Raw genomic sequence first — 19,136 nt, 5'->3', positions numbered from 1 at the left:
AAATAAGCCAAATGCACACCAGCAAAAGACTACAAGTAATAGTGTCATGCTCCGTTGGAGGGAGCAACACATGAGAAGGAGGGACTTAAAGGGAAGATTAACCACTTCTAGGAAAACCATTTGAAACGACACTCAAACAAACAAATGAAAATCAATGTAAATACAACATGTCTCAAAGAGACTGTGCAAGCAACGTCTAGGCTCAGCCTAAAAAGAATGAGGCACGGTTGTGGCAAGCGAACCCGATTCAAAAGTTATACACACAGGCAGCTGAGAGAGGTGATAGTTTACAGTAATGTTAGAAGGGCAGAGTTAAAAGTGAAGTTAGGCAGTCAGTACGTGCCAAGCAAGTAAGTGCTGGAAAACTACCTGGCCAAGTCAATGTTATGTGTTTCTAGACCTCCCTCATAAGCACTCAAAAATGTGTGAAAAAATTAATGCAGTGAGTAAAGTATAATGTTGCACATTTGCGTTAGGCATTTTGTTGAGAAATATTGCTATTCATTCATTGCCATGAAGAGTTTTAGGTTTTCCCTGCATTTTTGACCTGTTTTCCAACTAAAATGAACCAAACATTTCCATACAATATTCCACAATTCTGAACTGATCAATCTATGGAGCATGTGATATTGTGTTATGGACCCGGTGAAGAGGTTAGTCGTTCTGGCTTAACTACAGACACTGTCGTTTCGAGCAAACAGCTACCAGCATCTTTGTTTTAAATATGGGCTCCAATAAATTTAAGTATGTTGCCTGCAACCTACTCCAGATTAGACCATTTTACCTGCTTAGCATGTCTGACAAGATGTCCAGAGCCTCCAGCTGCACAGCTGCATCGTCCTGCTTCCCGATTGCCCCAGTCAACTGTGCAGTGATCTTCTTACACACATTCGCTGTCATTGCTGATCCTGCACCAAAGAAACACAAGTCAAATTGAGAGGCAACTCTAATCTGTGGTTGAACCGCTGACAAACTAAGTGCGAAAAGTATGTCCAAGTATAGATAAAGAGTTGGAGTGTATTTTAGACAGCATGTTCAAAAAAGAGTTTACACAACTTATAGAATCATCATTCACTCCCAAATAATCCTTACAAATAGAATGCTTTTACTGTGTTTGGATTCACACAGCAGTAAAATTTTCATCTTGGCAGACCACACCCACCCACGGAAAATACCAAAGTTCACATTAAAGCTTTTTAGAGCGGAATTATTCACAGTATTAGACTGTAAAATCAGCATACTACCAAAGTTCTTTGCAGTCTTGAGCACATCTATTCACAGCATTTGCTACAAAGAAGTGTCCAAGAAGATGGCTTTTGCACTGGTAGCAGCTTTTTTATTGTTTCAGCGACTGGGGAATGTGTTATTCAGAGCAATCAGATGCATGAAGTCAGGGGGCTGTTTCGTGGCCAGTGCATAGCAGATTTTAATACAGAGAACGACCCAGCACAAACGGTTCGTTTCTGCACCGCCCAACCCTTCTTCGCTCCAACATACTCAACGAAGAGCTGGTCATCCACCCCGGAACTCTTGTATGCATTCAAGGTAGAATGACACCTCTCTTTTTGATGTTGAAAGTGGGCAAGGGGACGGATTGGCCCTCATGGAATGGTGTTACCACGTTCGGCAAGAAAGAGGACGAGTGGGAACAGCCAGTTTGTTTAGAAAGACAGACCGGAATAAAGGCTTGGATGATAAAGCCTACAGCTCACTTACCCTTCGGCCAGATGTTATTGCCAAGAGAAACGCTGTTTTGATGGCAAGCAGCCTGATGGGATAATTATGTAAAGGCTCGAAAGGAGCACACAACAGTAATGTGAGAACCAGATTAAGGTCCCACTGAGGCATAATGAAAGGGGAACATGAGTACAAGACCTTACAGAAATCTATTTACAATGGGAGATTTAAATAATGAGGGTTGGTCAGGCTGCCGCAAGAAGGCAGACAAGGAAGAAAGATACCCTTTCGGAGTGCCCAGAATGTAGCCCTTCTGGGCACGGGTCAAAATAAAAAGTAAAACATCAGAAAAGGGGGCATAAAGAGGGTCAATAGACCTTTCTGTACAATATAATACAAATTTCTTCTACCGGTAATGTAAATTGTCTTGGTGGAGGGACGCCTGGCTGCCAAGATAACATTGCAGACTTCAGGAGGAAGGTCGAAAACTGTCAACTGTCGCCGCTCAATCTCCATGCAAGAAGGCATAGAAAGGACAGGTTCAGGTGGAGGACCTTCACCTGTTATTGCGACAGAGATCCTCCCAAAGGGGCAGCCTAATCGGAGGATTGATGCTCATGCTGAGAAGCTCAGATACTAAACTCTCAGTGCCCAGACCAGTGCTAGATAGCTGTACAGGAAGCCTGAGCTCCACTCGAGACGAAAAGCGTCTCAGAGCGAGAGCTGGCTTGGAAATTCCAGCACGCAAAACTGCTGACATGGAGCGTTCTCAACGGAGGCAAACAGATCTAACCAAGGCTCTCCCCACTGCTGCTACCACCTCCAGTTGGAGAATCCATTTGTGATCTGCAAGACATCAATGGCTGAGTTTGTCTGCCCTGGCGTTCAGGAAACCTGCCAGGTGTTGAACCACCAGGGATATGCAGTGCTGTTTCAGCCATTTCCAGAGATGCAGTGCCTCTTGACAAAGGGTCCATGACCCCACCCCTCTCTGTTTGTTGCAGTACCACATGGCAGTAGTGTTGTCCCTGAACACCAGCACTAGCCTTCACTTGATGGAGGGTAGAAAGGCTTAAAATAGCAGTTCGCTCTGAGTTCAAGCATGCTTATGTGGAGTCCGGATTCTGCCGGCGACCATAGTCCTCTGATCCCCACCTTTCCCAGATGGCCGCCCCATCCCCGGAGTGACACATCAGTCAGTACTGTGAGAATTGGTAGGGCAAGGTAGAGAGTTCTGCCTCTGACCCAACTGTGGTTCGTTAGCCACCACTGCAGGTCTCTTGCAGTTCTCTCTGCGATCTGGTCCATGACAGAAAGATTCCCCTGGTGCTGCGCCCACAGAAACTTGAGGTCCCACTGCAGAGCCCACATATGCCTTCTGACATGCGTCACAAGCAGGATGTAGGAGGCCATGAAGCCCAGCAGCCTCAGAGCCATTCTCACTAAAATCCAAGATAGAGGCTAAAACATTGGTATCATAGCCTGAATATCCCAGACTCGCTGTTCGGGAGGATATGCCCAAAACTGCACTGTATCCAGAACAGCTCCGATGAAAGGGAGCATCTGAGAGTAAGTCAGGTGTGACTTCAGCACGTTAACAGTGAACCCCAGCAAATGCAGGAGGTACGCCATAGTCTGAAAGTTAGAGACAACAGCCAGTCGTCGAGATAGGGGAAGACTATCACCCCTGATCTGCGCAGATGAGCTGCGACCACAGTCGTCAGCTTGGTGAACACTCGAGGGACGCTTGTAAGGCCATAAGGGAACACCATGAATTAAACATGCACACAGCCTACCGTAAACAACAGGTAACGAAGATGTCCAGGCAGGACGGGAATAGGGAAATAGGTGTCCTGCAAGTCCAACACTACTATCCAGTCTACCTGGTCTAGGGCAGACAAATCCTGAGGCACTGTGAGCACCCTGAACTTCTCCTTCTTGAGGAAGAAGTGGAGGGTTCTCAGATCTAAGATAGGGCAAAACCTTTTGTTCTTTTTGGGAATCAGAAAGTAGCGGGAAATGCAACCACTGCCTACTTCTGACACCGGAACCCTCTCTATGGTTCCCTTGGCTAAAAGAAACATGACTTCCTCGCAGCGCAAGAACAAATGATCCTCAGTCAGCAGGTAGTGAGATGGAGGCAAGGGGGGAGGAATTCGAAGAGAAGGGAGTAGATCCTCAAAAAAATCAGTTACATTTTATCTGTCTGATGTTATGGACTGCCAAAGGTGGAGATGAAGGGTGATTCTGCCACCAACTGTATGCCAATGATCGTGTAGGGCAAGATTAGGAGGGCTTAGAGGTTGCGTCTGCAGGGAGATTGGTAGCTGTGGCAGACCTCTGGCATCCTCACCCCAGCACAGTCTGGGAAGTTTGCATGGGGCGGTGGCTGGAATATGTTTGGTGCGGTGAAAAGCTCCTTCCGTAGCCACAAAAGGGGCGGTATGCAGACTGAGGATTATGCGCTGCAGCTGCGAGACCCAAGGACTTGGCCGTAGCCCGTGAGACCTCAAAGCGATCCAGCCTGGACATCTGAAAAGCCAGATGTTCCAAGCCAAGCATGACGTCTAAGTGCCACCGTCAATTAAACCGTTATGTACAGCGAGTCAGTTGTATCCAAACCACACACAATGGTGAACTTTGCTGCGTCTCTCTAGTCTTTGACCACTTGGGAGAACGGTCCGGGTCTCATTCGGGTCTTGTGGCAGTATGGGAGTAGTGGCCCAATAAGCATGCAGTGTTCATTGACTGCAATGCAAGTCTGGTGGTAGAAATCATCATCTTACTCAAGCTATCCAGCCTCTTGGATTCCCTGTCCATGGGTGGGGAAGGCAACGTGTCCTGGGAAGTAGCGGCTTGAACCATGAAGCCCTCAGGGGTGGAGTGTTGGGTGAGGACGTTCAGGTTCCCAGGTGCAGGCAGTGGGAGCAGGCAACTGTCTTGTTCACAGAAGGCCCTGTGCTGAGCTTGGGCTTGGTTCCAAGTAGGACACCTGTTAGTGCTTCATTAAAATGGAGCAGGGGTGCATATTTACACTGTTTGCCTGACATCTGATGCAACCAGACGTCATGTGCCCTGGGTCCCTGCCAATCAGGTTCCCAGGGCCTGTGTTCTTTCCCAATACTGTACCTTTGTAACCACAATTGGGACATCTCTGGCCACAGGTAAGCCCCATGCAAAAGGTACCATGGGTACCAAGGGCATTGTGACCATGGAACGCAGTCTCTAAGGGCTAGAGCCCCTATTGTGTCACCCTTAGAGACCCTGTACCTTAACACCCATACAATGCCATTGCAGTGTTCTGGTGCAGAGAAAAGTGAAGAGTCGACATGGCACCCATCCCTGTGTGCCATGCCAGAAACCCACAGCCTGAGACATAGGTAAGTCAGCCCTCTAGCAGGGTGCACTAGCCCTCAGTTGAGGGTACAATGGCAAGAGCCCTGTACCCCTACAGTGTGGAAGTCCATTCTTAGACATTGTAAGTGTAGCAAAGCCATAAAGAGTATATGGTCTGGGAGCTGGTCATTACGAACTTCACAGCTCTATAATGGCTTTACTAAAACCTGGGAAGTTTGGTAGCAAACGTCTCCGCACATTAAATCCACACTGATACCAGTGTGGGATTTAATGTAAAAAGCACTCAGAGGGCATCTTAGAGTTGCCCTCTGAAAAACAACCACCCCGGTGTGGTTCCTGAATGGTTACCCACCATTTGCCACCACCAGACAGGTTTCTGGACCCCTGGGTAGAGAGCCTCCGCTCTCTGGTTCCAGAACTAAAGCCCATTCTGAGCAGAAGTGTCATGCCTCCTCCCCCAGGATTGGCTGGGTCCCCGAAGGGGAAGCTTCAAAGGCCTGCTGCCTTTGTAAGGGGCCTTTGTGGAGATTAAGCAAGGTATTGCCCAGAGTCGCAGAGTGTGAACCCGTGAATCGAGTAGGCACCGGAGCGAGAATTGTCGAGTCCATGGACATTTTATTTAGGACTCAAGACCCCTCAGGTGGGGGAGGCAAGGTGAAGTACGCATCTCAGTCCCCTCTATCTTGAAGATGAGGGGACTCAATCAATTAAGAAGAGGCCCATGCTCCTCTCCCACTGGAGGGTGGCATAATAGGGGGTTCACCCACCCAAAATAAAGGATGCATAGGTTCAGATCTACACACCCCTTTTAATGCCACTACATTTACTATTTAGGGGCAACCCTGAACCTTGCCTCTGCAGATTCCACAAAGAAAGAAAAAGGACCGAAGAGCTGTGCTGACCTAGGAAAAAGAGGACACCTACTGCTTTGGCCCCAGCCCTACCGGCGAGTCCAGCAGCCAGAAACCCCGAGATCCCAGAGGACCTGCCCTGCACTCATCTAACAGACTCTGTCTCCTGTGAGCACTAGATTTGTTCAAGCCAAGTGTCACTCACAGAATCCGGATCCAACCTTCCTCAAGCCGGCACTTGCAGAATCCGGATTCAACGTTCCTCAAGCCGGCACTTGCAGCCTCAACCTGAAGGGTCCCCCCAACCACGTTCACAGATGGTAAAGAAACCAGACGCCAAAAGACACCCCTGCACTCCACGACCCAGGGCCTTGGGCGGCCCAACCGACGGTGTCCTGACATCCCACAAGAACCCAACTTACCTAGCCAGCCAGTGGTCGCCTTCAGAAAGTCTCCCTGCCCGAGCATGCAACAACTTTGCCAAACTAAAGGTCTCCACTGGAAACCGGGTCCCCGACGTCTTCTTGGCACCCTCCACCCGGCCGCCTCTGTGCCGCTGGTGGTGCAGCTCCTGTTCCGATCGTTGGCCCCTGCAGTGCTGACCTTAACCCCAGGAGTTTGATCCCAGAGCCAAGTGGCCTGCTCTCAAACAGCCCCTAACTGAAGACCTCCTTAGCCCCACTGGCTAACATTGGGCTCCTGCACTCTGCACCCAGCCGCGCCAGCGCTGATGGTATTGCAGATTGAGTGCACACATAGACCTTGGGGGAACCTTGGTCCTAACCCCCAAAACCGTTAACCATTTTTCTCTCATAGGAACCAATGTTATGTGAAGTGTTGAACGGCTGTTTTGTATGGAAGAACAGTAACTGTACCTTAAACCCTATAAAGTCTTACTTACTTTGTATTGTGAGATCCCCCGGTGTGTTATCTAGGCATACCACCCCGAGTCGATGTAATATGAAAGTAAACAAAAAGTATTCCAAAAGTAATTACTGTATAATATAAACTGCTGTTTGAACCAATACCAACCTGTAACAATTGCAAATTCAACAACTGCATTTCCTTATGAAGTCTTTCATTTGAGAGTATATTTTACTTACCTGTGCCAAGTCCTGCTTGGTTCTAAAAATAAAACATAAGTATACCTTTTTTATACTTACCTAATTGGTCTGGATTCAGTCTCTGAGTGTGTGCAATAAGTCTTGATTGAGTGAATACAATAAATGCTTAACACACCTTCTGGATAAGCCTAACTGCTCGCCCACACTACCACAAAGAGGGCTGTCAGTACTTACCTAACCTCTGCTATACCTATGGGGACTCCCTGAGGTCTGTGCACACTATACCTTACTTTAGTGTAGTATATACAGAGCCAGCTTCCTACAAGGGGTTCGGAAGAGGAAGTTCCCGCTTGTAGCACTTCCATCAATATGTTAGACTTGACACCCACCGAGGGCAACTCGAGGTCCAGGACCTCAGCAACCCTCTTCTCCACCATGGAATATGATGCTCCCTCCTGGTAAGGGGAGAAAGCATACCAGTATCTGTAGAGGTGTCCAGATCACTGATCTCATTGAGTTCCTCACACCATTCCATATCCTGTTCGAACTGGTATTCTAAAGGGTCCAGTGACCCCTCCCATTATTTCCCATGCCTTGCCCTTGAGAATAGGTCTCAGGGCCTGAGCTCGGACGCGGAGGTCCTGTCAGCGTCGACATTAGGGTTGGTCGATATGGCTCCAGCACCATGTCGTCAAGACTCAGAATGAGGCTGGCGCGGAACCAGATGTGGTCAGGCTGCTCAAATACGCAGTGCATGGCCTCATGAAATTATTTTATTTGAACAGGTTTTGTTCCTGGAAAAGCTGGGAGGCTTGGAGTCGGCCCTGGCAACGATTCTGAAGAACCGTGCATCGAACGTCAATGCTCCTTCATCTTGTCAGCCGACGGAGGAAGTGAACTCGAAGCACGCTTCGACTTCTTTTGCTTCTTTCCCGAATGTCCCGCTGACCTGGAGTTAGAGGAAGAAGACTTGGGACTCCTTAAGTGGTACTGTGACCTCCCTCCCGATCGGGACCGAGATCGAAGCTGCATTGCCTGCAGGCCACCAGCAGCTTCTTTGAACGTTCCCTCTAAGTCTTCAGTGCCTTGGCCCAGCAGTCCGAGCACGACTTGGAGTCGTGGTTGCACTCGAGACATTACAGACATATGAGGCTTGGGTCTGTAACTGACATGGCGAAATGACAGGCACCACGCGGTCTAAACCCTGTCTTGCTCGAAGACATCAAGAGTACCCCTTTGCAAATACGGCAAAGGGGTACTCTTTCTCCAGATCAGTGCTAACTGGCAGGGAAAGACAAAAAACTGATGTCAGCACGCCGAGGTGGCGCCTATATAGGTGACGCGGATGTCACTGTTCGTGCGAACGATGCCGAACTGAGCCAATCAACATCACCAACCAGCGCACAGGGGTACTGATCACGCAAAAAAATTCCAGATCCAGTGTGACGTCTGGGAAATTCAAAAACTATGCGGCTAGATGTCTCAATCACATTTTCATATGCATGTATGACACAGCAGAAAAGCAGACAAAAAATAAGGTTTTTAACTAAACTTCACAAACATCATTATAGCATGGAACATAGTCGGATGAAAAATATTTGTGCTGACTTTCTATTCAGGTATATTTGTCTATAGATGAGAACCACAAATGTAGCAATAGCCCATGCACTTGCCTTTAACATCAATTCTTCATCGAGGATGTACTCATTAAATTCATAAATAGTGAATATTTTGGCCTGTGTGGCCAAGGTAAACACTCTTTCGAATTATAAAACAACAGTACAACACCCGTGTAAAGTCAACGACTTCATTTTGCTTTCTCTATCTTCACTGAAGAAAAACACAGTTTAAAACTGAGTTGTGGCTCTGGCTCAGACACCCAAAAACATTTAAATTTGTCAGTTATGGTAACACACACAACAAACATCATAACCACAAGTTGCTGCCCTGTTGATGTCATTTAGCTCTTTTTATGTTTCTGCATGGTCAGCAAATTGTTATTTGAGTGTGGCAGATGGCGCAAGTTATGGTATAGAATGTGTGCGTTACTAACCCTAACCGGCCAATTTTTGTGTTTTTTTACTTTTGAGCCATGACCATAAATAATTTTTGAGTGTATTTTTCAGGCAATTGGATTCATTATGATGTACTTTATTTTCACACCCTGCTGAAGCTATGCATTGTGGGCAGGTCCTGCACACAACCCGCTTAAGGTGGCCAACGAGTGCTCCGCACAGCCAAAGGCTGTGCATAAATAAGGGTTGGCCGTAGGTTCTGGCTTTTGTCAAGGGCCTGCACCAAACTTGCTTTGTTCAGGCAACCCCCACTTTGCAGGGCCAAAGGGTTACCCAAGTGTCTCACCCAATGTGAGCAGGCATCCACCTCCATGTGCTTAATCAGCTGCAGACAGACGTCACTGTGTAATAAAACAAAGGGTTCGATTGCCACCTTTTTCAATGCATAGGCATTTTATGATTTGCCTATAACTTTGACCCTCAGATCCCCATCTATAAACCTATACCAAATCTGGCATTCAATGACCTTAGTCAACTAACTTTTTTTTGTACAGTTTTGTGCAGGGGGAAAAATAAGTTGTGAGGGAGGTAAAATATGTGTTTTCCCATTTTAGTTTCCTGAAGGAAATTTCTCTTGCATCTACAGCCAAAACCACTGAACGTATTTACACCAAACGTAGCATAAAAGTAGAATTTTACTCAGAAAGTGCACTTTTGTCGTTTTCGTATAAACCTCTTTCAATAGTTTTTTTTAAATATTAATGTTTGAAATAGTTGTTGGTGGGTTTGAAAGGGTTAACGCTTGCTAATAGGTACGTCACTTTGTGATGCATCAGCACAAAGTTTGACAGAGGTTTGAAGGATTCGTTTTCTACTGATATGTCAGGCTTTGTCCCAATGCACCAAGGGGGCCAAACTTCAAAAGGGATAGGCGTTTCAATAAAAATGCCCTCTGCGTATAACTTTGTTGCTGTTTAGTATGCCGGCATGTGGCAAGAAGTTAGCAAGTTACATCAAGTGCACGTTTTTCAGGAAGATCAAAGCCAGGTGAAAGGGGTATGGTCAATGTTAGGTTGTGGTGGGAGTCAAACAATATATTTAATTCAGTACTAACTTTGGCAATGTTTGATGGCAATGTGGCAATGTTTGATGGATCTGCAGTATATTTGGCAGAGCCTAAGCATATTTAACTTTTTGGGGGAATTTTTAAGTTTATGCTCATCAACGAGGGGGAGCAGAGTTAAAAAGTAGAGGGCAGACAAAAAAGAGCTCACTTGCTAGTGATATTGGCACTATGTGAAGAATCTGCACAAAATTTGACAGAAGCTTTGAAGGATTGGTTTTCTATTGGTATGTCAAATTCTATGTCATTCCATCGGCCTGGGGGCCCTAAAGGGAAAAGCTATAAAATGTTTAATTGTTTATAAGTTTAGAGCGCTTTGATGAATCTGCCTTAAATATGGCAAACAGTTATAACTAGTGCAAGTATTTCAGGATTCATTCAGATTTAAAAAAGGCAGGGAGGGCAACAAAACATTTTTGATTCACTAATAACTCTGGCACCGTGTGATGGATCCGCACAAAATTTAGCAAAGCCTTAGCATTTTTTTGCCTACTCCTGGTTTTCTCAGTTTCAAGCAAGTACGTTAGGGGAGATAGGGAGGTATATTTTAAATAGGGGTGGGGTCGAAAAAGTGTTTATCTGCAAACCATTTTGCACCGTTTGATGAATGTGCACAAAGTCTGACAGATGTTTAGCAGGTTTTCTTTATGTTGATTATCCTATATTTTCAAGCCAATGCCTCAAAGGAGAGGGCCAAGATTAAAGGGGAAAGAAAAGTTTCATTCAATAACACCTTTGGTGCTGTTCAATATGCAATTTGGCAGCTACCAAACTAAGTTCAGTGAAAGGCCAAGAAGGCCTTGCGACTAACCCTCCCTGCGCACGGCCTAAGTGGGCTAGGCGACTGGCCTGGCGAAAACCCTACTTAGCATAAAATGGGCACACAATTGATCATTACAGTATATCGCAAACAAAAGAAGCCCTGTGCCTGAAGTGCACATCATAACTTGTGAATTTCAGGGCTTTTTTGATTTTGTGTTCGCTGAACCATAATTCTATGTCAGGACCGGAGGCTTCAGATTATGCTATATCTTCCTTCGCTTTATTAACATAAAGAAACCACAGCAGCTTAGGAAAAGATATAATAAGAACAAAAAATGCTTTAAACATAAAGCATTGACGTAATGTTCAACAAAAAATCAACAACAACTCCCAAGAGTCTCTTTGTTATAATCATAGTCCACAGTCCTTTGTCACTGTTCATCATCCCTATATAACCGGACTTCCCATCATCTTCCTCCTCTTTCTTCGCTGCTCCCGCAGCCAGATAAGTGCTTTTCTATTTGTCTTCTTGTATTGTACTTGTGTCTTGCGGTCTTTGGGGACTCCTTGCATGGTTTATTTCCTTTCAGAGTCCCCTAGTTGCGGGAACGTTCTGCCGTTCCTACGCGACTTTTTTCCCACTTGTGTGCGGTGTGTACATAGACCGCAAGGGGGCGGCCTGTCGCCTCGCCGACCCTCCGGCGCGCCTCCGCGGTGCGAGGAGCCGCGCCGTGGGGTCTGCTTGCGCAGGGGCCGACCCTCGCGTACCCCTCTGACACCTGGTGCTCCGGGTCTGTACTTCACAAATTGACGCCCTTTGGGGTCTGTATGGCGGTTTGACCGCGTGAATCGCCTTCGGGCGAGATCTGTGCACCTCTTTATTCGTGTGTGGCCTAGCGCGCTTGAGGGGTACGTAGACCCGGTCCCGGCGAGGAGGGTCTGCGCGCTTGGGGGTTGGTGCAGCCCACCTGCCACGTCAGCTGGCCCAAAACGTGATCGCAGCCGCTGGGCCTGCCCACATTCGAGAACTTTCTCGGTTGCCGCCCTCTTGGGTGCCCCGCATTTGCCCTTGGTTCCGACATGGAAGGGGAGTATGATGAGGAGGCCTGCCCCTATCTGCAGGATGATGAGTTTTATCAGGCAGTGGACAGCTCCATCTATCGTTGTGTGACGGAGGTGGTAGGGCCCATGGAGGACCGCCTTTCGGCCCGCATCGTAGAGGAGTGTGCCAAGCTGGCAGTGGCGCAGGTGCCGCCGCCCCCCGAGCTCCCGGGGACGTCCGGCGGGTTGCCGCCCGCTCCGAAGAGACCCCGGGGTGAGGGGCCTTCATCGGAGGCCCAAGGCGTGGATAAGGGCGCCTTCGAGCGTCTTTGTGACGCCTTCCTGGCCAAGGCGACAGCGGTGCCTCCGACGCCCTTGGTGGACCCTGGCTCTTCGGGCGGTCTGTCAACGGCGCCCGCTTCCCCGATCTACGACTCTCCGGACACGGATGACGACGGGGAGTCGACCCGGTCTTGGCTCCCGGCGCCTTCGGGAAAGGAGATGCCCAGAGATGAGTCGGGCATGCTGGACCCGGACGAGATCGTCCACCCCCGATCCGCGGCCTGGGCCCCGGGGGAGACGGTGGCGAAGTTTGTCGCGGGCCGGCTGCGCAAGCCCCTGGAGAAGGAGGCGAGGGGTTGCCTGCGCGGGGAATGCCCTCGGCCTACTTTGGAGGGGAAGGTGGCTATGACCCCAGAATTGGACCCCAAAATGGCCACCTTCCTGGCGAAATTCATGAAGGACCCCAGGAAGGGGATCGATCGGTCCTGGCGGGCCTGCCAGGACAAGCTGTTGGATGCGGTCGGGCCCGCCACGAAGATCCTCGATATGGCGGAGGAGGCTCGGGCGAATGGCACCGCCATTTCACCGGAGGTGCTCTCCAACTGGGCCCAGAGGGTGATCGTCTTCTTGGGCAACGCCAACTGTGCCCTGTCCACGGAGCGGCGGCGGTCGCTCCTTATTAAACTGGACCCGAAGCTGGGGGACCTGGCCTCGTCGGAGGCAGGTGCAGTGGCCCAGGGTGGCCTCTTCGGTGAACCTTTCATCCGCGAGCTTGGAAAGTTCGTGAACACGTTCACGTCGCTGGACAAGGCCCAGTCCAGCATCAAGAGGGTGTTTCACCAGCGTTTTTCTGGAGGGGCCGGTCGCGGCAGGGGCCGCGCGATCGGCCGTGGTCAGCAGACCAACAACCGTGGACAAGGCTCCGGAAGAGGTCAGTACCAGACCTCGGCCAACTACACCAATTTCTACCCCACAAGGGGACAACGCTATGGTGGAAGAGGATTCCAAAAGAGGTCCGGACAAGGAAATGCCCCCGGTAAGTGTACTTTGCTTGGATCAAGTTCCGATTGGGGGGCGGCTGGCAAGCTTTTACGGGGAGTGGGAGTTGCTCACTGCCGATGCTTGGGTTTTGCAAACTGTGAGAGGTTTCCATATAGAGTTTCACGACCAGCCAACTCAGGTGAGGCCCCCGCGCCCAATGGTTTTCTCAGATTCCGACGCGCGATTGATAGACGGGGAGGTCTCGGACTTGCTGCGCAAGGGAGCCATCCGCCTATCAACGCGCCACCCGCATGGGTTCCTCAGCAACGTCTTCTTGGTAGACAAGACGGATGGGGGCAAGAGGCCTGTGATCAACCTCAAGGAATTCAATGGGTGGTTGGTCTACCGTCACTTCAAGATGGAGGGGATCCACCTCCTTCGGGACGTGCTCCTCCCTCGGGATTGGATGGTGCGACTGGATCTCAAGGATGCCTACTTGGTCGTTCCCATCCACCCCCCTCATCGTCGCTTCCTACCATTCCTGTGGGACGGCCAGGTGTTCGAATTCACCGCCCTGCCGTTCGGCCTTTCTTCGGCCCCGTGGTGCTTCACGAAGGTCCTTCACCCGGTGGTGGAGTTCCTCAGAAGCCAGGGGGTCCGTATGATAGTTTACTTAGACGACATCCTCCTCATGGGGCAGTGCCCGGAGGTGCTGGCAGGACAACTGCGTCAAGCGGTCGGCCTGCTTCAGAGACTGGGGTTCGTCGTCAACGGCTCCAAGTCGGTCTTGGTTCCCACTCAGCGGATCACCTTTTTAGGTTTCGTGGTGGACTCGGTGCAGGCGGTCTTGAGCCTACCGAGCCGGAAGGTCGCAAAGATACGGCACCTGCTTCGGCAGACGATCGCGAGGGATCGGACGTCACTGCGCCATGTCGCCAAGGTGGTGGGTCTTCTGTCGTCCTCCATCCAGGCGATTTTCCCGGGCCCGCTGCACTACAGGGCTCTTCAGCGCCTGAAAGCGCAGCATTTGCGCCGTGGGATGTGTTACGATCAGTGGGTTCCCCTCACGGACGAAGTGAAGGAGGAGATGTCATGGTGGCTGTCTCACATGGAGGCATGGAATGGGCGAGCGATCTTCGGGTCGGCTCCGGACTTAATTATAGAGTCCGACGCCAGCAGGTCGGGCTGGGGCGCCCGGTGCGGGGATTTTTCCACCGGCGGCGCCTGGTCGTCAGAAGAACAACAATTGCATATCAATTGTTTGGAGCTCCTTGCGGGCTCCTTCGCGGTTCGCTGTTGGACCAAGGATTCGGTCAAGGCTTGTGTCCTGCTCCGGATGGACAATGTTTCGGCGGTCCAATATGTGAACCACCTGGGAGGTCCTCGGTCCCGCGCCTTGGCGGATTTAGCGAAGGACTTCTGGGATTATTGCCTGTCTCGTCACATTGCGGTGACGGCGGAGTATCTGCCAGGCCAGTCCAATCAGGTAGCGGATTGGCACTCTCGACATCTCAGGGATGCCAGCCAGTGGAAACTGGATCCGGGAGTCTTCCGGTGGCTACACTCCCTTTGGGGCCCCTTCTCGGTGGACCTCTTCGCGTCCCGTCTCGACCACCAGCTGCCGCGGTTTTACAGCTGGAGGCCGGACCCTCTGGCGGAGGCCACGGACGCGTTCTTGCAGGATTGGAGTCGGGAACAGCCGTTTGCGTTTCCCCCGTTCTCCATGATCATGCGAACGGCGGCTCAAATACGCCGCCAGGGTGCGGACCTGGTGTTGGTTACACCGCTGTGGAGGTCTCAAGTGTGGTTTCCGGTTCTTCTGGAACTTTCCTGGGATTTTCCAATCCTACTCCCCCTGTTTCCTCTGCTCCTGACGAGCCCGGATCGGGAACCTCACCCTCTCGTCATGCAGAACACTCTCCGCCTCGTGGCGTGGAGGCTCTCAGGAGACGCTGGACGCTCCCGGGCCTTTCGGGGTCGGCTGAGCACTTGCTCTCCAAAGCATGGGTCGATAGTACGACGAAGCGTTACAGATCCGCTTGGCTTAAGTGGATGCGTTGGTGTTTACGAAGGGATTTGGATCCCATGGTCGCCGGCCTTGTTCCCGTGCTGAATTTCCTGGCTCATTTGGCCGACAAGGGTTTGGCGTATAGAACGATCAATGCTATCCGGTCGGCGATTTCTGCGGGCCATGATAACATCGATGGCCATCCGGTAGGGGAACACCCTTTTGTGTGCCGGCTTCTGCGAGCGGTTCGCCTCGCGCTGCCGCCAGAGCCCAGGTACTCCGTCCTTTGGGACGTCAATTTGGTCCTGAACCTGTTCCTATCGTGGCCAGCGAATTCTTATCTGTCTCTGAAGGAGCTTTCGGCGAAATTAGCCATGTTGTTATGTCTGGTCTCTTGTAGGCGCGTCTCGGACGTGCGCGCGCTGGATGTTTCTGCACACATTTTTTCCCCGGAGGGGGTTACTTTTACGGTGGGTCGACGCACTAAGACGTCGTCGCGTTCCATTTCTTATCCAGCCTTTACTGACACTCCTAAGTTGTGTGTTGTGCAATGCCTCAAAGCATATGAGGACCTGACATTAGATCTTCGCCCTCCGGGCGAGCGTCAGTTGTTGATTGCCCTGCGGAAGCCACACAAAGCTGTCTCCTCCCCCACTATCGCTAGGTGGGTGCGTTGGGTCATGCAAGAAGCGGGCATCAATACTTCTCTCTTTGGAGCACACTCCGCCAGGGGGGCCATGGCCTCTAAGGCATTCTCGGTGGGTGCTCGTCTGGAGGACCTTATGCGAGCGGCGGACTGGTCCTCGGATTCCACCTTCAAGAGGTTTTATTTTAAGCCGGTGGTGGATTTGGCTCAGTTGGTGGTAAGTAAGCTTTAAACTAGCATAATCTGAAGCCTCCGGTCCTGACATAGAATCGAAATTTGCCTAGCTTACGTAACGGTAAGTTTCAATTCTATTAAGGACACAGAGGCGAGGATTATCCCACCCGGACTACGGTGGTGTCTCTACCCACCCGTATGGCAGTAAGTAAAGCGTTTTCCTTTACGTTGTCTGTACTGTGTTGTTCACTGAATGCTCCTCGCCTTGTTGTAACCTTTTCCTGGGCCACCTCGCTGATGCTGTTCCTTTTTTGGCAGGCAACGACGGTGCTAAACAGGACCAATGAGGCTTAGCGTGATCTGCGCGAAGAAAGAGGAGGAAGATGATGGGAAGTCCGGTTATATAGGGATGATGAACAGTGACAAAGGACTGTGGACTATGATTATAACAAAGAGACTCTTGGGAGTTGTTGTTGATTTTTTGTTGAACATTACGTCAATGCTTTATGTTTAAAGCATTTTTTGTTCTTATTATATCTTTTCCTAAGCTGCTGTGGTTTCTTTATGTTAATAAAGCGAAGGAAGATATAGCATAATCCTCGCCTCCGTGTCCTTAATAGAATTGAAACTTACCGTTACGTAAGCTAGGCAAATTTCGATTGAGCCTTAACAATTAATTTTTCAATGAGTGTATACTGATATATAAAACAATGGAAATAAATAGTGTAGGGAACAGCGCTTTTATCGCAGTTACCCCTCCCAAACACATTTTTTGCCCCTTCTTTAGTTACTGGATGCCGATGTTCAACTTTGACAGGCACTGAAGCCTGCTAACTAGTCCCAGTGCTCCTTCCCTAAAACAAGGTAAAGTCTAATTGTGCTACAATTGGCTAAGGACTTTAGCACCCCTGTAAGTCCCTAGTAAATGATACTCCAGACACCTAGGGCAGGGGTACTAAAGAGGGTCCCTAAGGGCTGCAGCAAGTCTTATGCCACCCTACGAGACACAGATACAAATTCCACACAGACTGTCAGTGCAGGCTATGTGACATGGTGCAATCCATAAGTGAAAACACGACACAAAGCTGTGTGTCATGCCAAAGTCACTGCATCTAATATATGTATGTCATCCCTACAACAGGTCTCGAGCCCAATGGCAGGGTGCATTATATTTTATGTGAGGTCATATCTGCATAAGCAGATACGCCCCTGTGATGTCTAGTTCTATTACTAGAGGGAAACCATCTTAAGGTATGTACTGGTCAATACGAGTTCCCCAGCTACAGAATGGCTTCTCTGAAACATATGGTGTTTGCTAACAAACACCTCGTATTAATAAACCCACACTGATTCCAGTGATGGAGTTATTAATACATGCACACAAAGGGTACCTTAGAGCTACCCTCGGAAACATACCAGCCCTCTAGTGTACTAGCTGACTGGTTCGGTACGTTTCTGACCCCGCTCTCAGAGGGCAGAAACAAGGCCGGCTGTGGGGAGAGTTGTTATCACCTCCTCCCCCTGGGAAATCTGGTAAATTAGCATTTCAAGGCAGGATGCTTCAAAGAGCCTATCACCTTTTCGTATGCAAGTTTGGCTTCTCTCACAGGAGAGGATACTGACCACATCCCTACCCCACCCTGAGCCATCTACCGCCAGGACAACATGGAAAATTATTTATGCAGGAGGAGTGTTGCACTGCTAGGCTGGGCACACCTCTAGGGTGAACAAGTCTGACGTGAACGTGACTTTCGAAATTCCACCATATTGAGTGTGGTGGAATTAGTAATTCTGGAACAGGGTGATGCCCACTCCCCACAGGAAGTTGTCATCTAGGGGGGAGTAGTGACCCCAGGGGTAAGTACCTCATTGGCTACTACCCATCACTCCCCTTGATGCCCCTAGATTGAGTATTTAGGGGACCCCCTGATACCAAGATTTCAGATTTCGATGGATCAAGAGAAGGAGTGGGTAGGTAGGTAAATATTTATTTGTTGATTAATTAAAACCATTACAAAAAAAAGGAAAAACAAATACAGGTCAAACACGGTTACTAATTGAACATATAAGGATACAGTGCATAAGTAGAAATTGTCACCATTGATGAACATTTTCCAGTCAAGGATTATCGTGCTGCTAATATTTTCATACGTTTGGTGAGTCTACTTCTAAAAATTAAGATGCTATTTGCTCACAAGGCAAAAGCTAAAGTGCAAAATGCTAGCAGCAATATTCGATGTCAATTAACCATAAAAATTCTATAACAATCGTATTGCATAATCCATGCTAAAGTGACTTGGTCATCAAAATGACCAATGCTCAAGTGCAATTGAGCTAGCAACAAATAATCAATGGCAATGAACAGCCTAGTTAAAGAAAAATATCAGTAAAAAACAATATGTTTACAATGCAAAAACTAAAGTGCAATGTGCTAGCGGCAAATATTCAACATATGACGATTGCTGAAAGACACAATAAAACTGTTTACATACTGCCTTTAACTATTGTATTAGAAGGTCCTACAATGTTTCATGCTAATTACAACAACAATACCCAAAGTGCAAGGTGATAGCAGCAAATAATCAATTACGTAATATAATGGAAAAAAGACACAATAAAACTATTTACATACTATCTGCAACTATCGTAAAAAAAAAAAACTACGATTGCTCTTGCCAACAACAAAGAATATAATTATTCAATGGCAATAAGCGACCGAGAAAAGTACAGTTTAACATTTTGTCAAAACAGAAACTAAAGTGCAATGTGCTTGCAGCTTATTTAATTTTTTAAAACCATCTATAGTAGGTGACAATCATTCTGAGATAAAGAGCACCTACACCATTCGTTAAAAATAATAAGCATAATAAGCAGGACAATATTAAAAACAACATATATAAAGGTTAAAAAGTGCCCTTAGATTAATTCATCAACTCCCTTAATACAGCGACCTCAACATCACCCAGCCATATCAAGATTAACATTTACTTTGCGTGTCAACCTTACATAATTTCTTTTCCACTCTAAAAATGAATTGGACAAATTGATGTATAACATGTACGTTGACACCGCTTAAACAAAGTATAAGTGCCGATCTACAGGTTCTAACTCCCATTTCATTTTCCGCTCCTGCAACATATTTGGGCATAATGTTA

The 19,136-nt window shown here is 48.6% G+C and overlaps 1 protein-coding gene across 1 annotated transcript in view; it reads right to left on the bottom strand.

Annotated features, from left to right (window-relative positions):
- Positions 1–19,136, bottom strand: part of LOC147692994 (cullin-associated NEDD8-dissociated protein 1-like) — a 211,529-nt gene that overhangs the window by 123,656 nt on the left and 68,737 nt on the right. Inside the window, exon 4 of the mRNA XM_086939235.1 lies at positions 785–908. Within this exon, the coding sequence (XP_086795361.1) occupies positions 785–908 (124 nt within the window). The remainder of the gene's footprint in view (positions 1–784; positions 909–19,136) is intronic.

The sequence above is a fragment of the Lissotriton vulgaris genome, chromosome 9 (assembly GCF_964263255.1).
Source record: "Lissotriton vulgaris chromosome 9, aLisVul1.2, whole genome shotgun sequence".
NCBI lineage: Eukaryota > Metazoa > Chordata > Amphibia > Caudata > Salamandridae > Lissotriton > Lissotriton vulgaris.
Note: the sequence above shows the minus strand (reverse complement) of the source record. Positions and strands in the feature narration are given on the sequence as shown.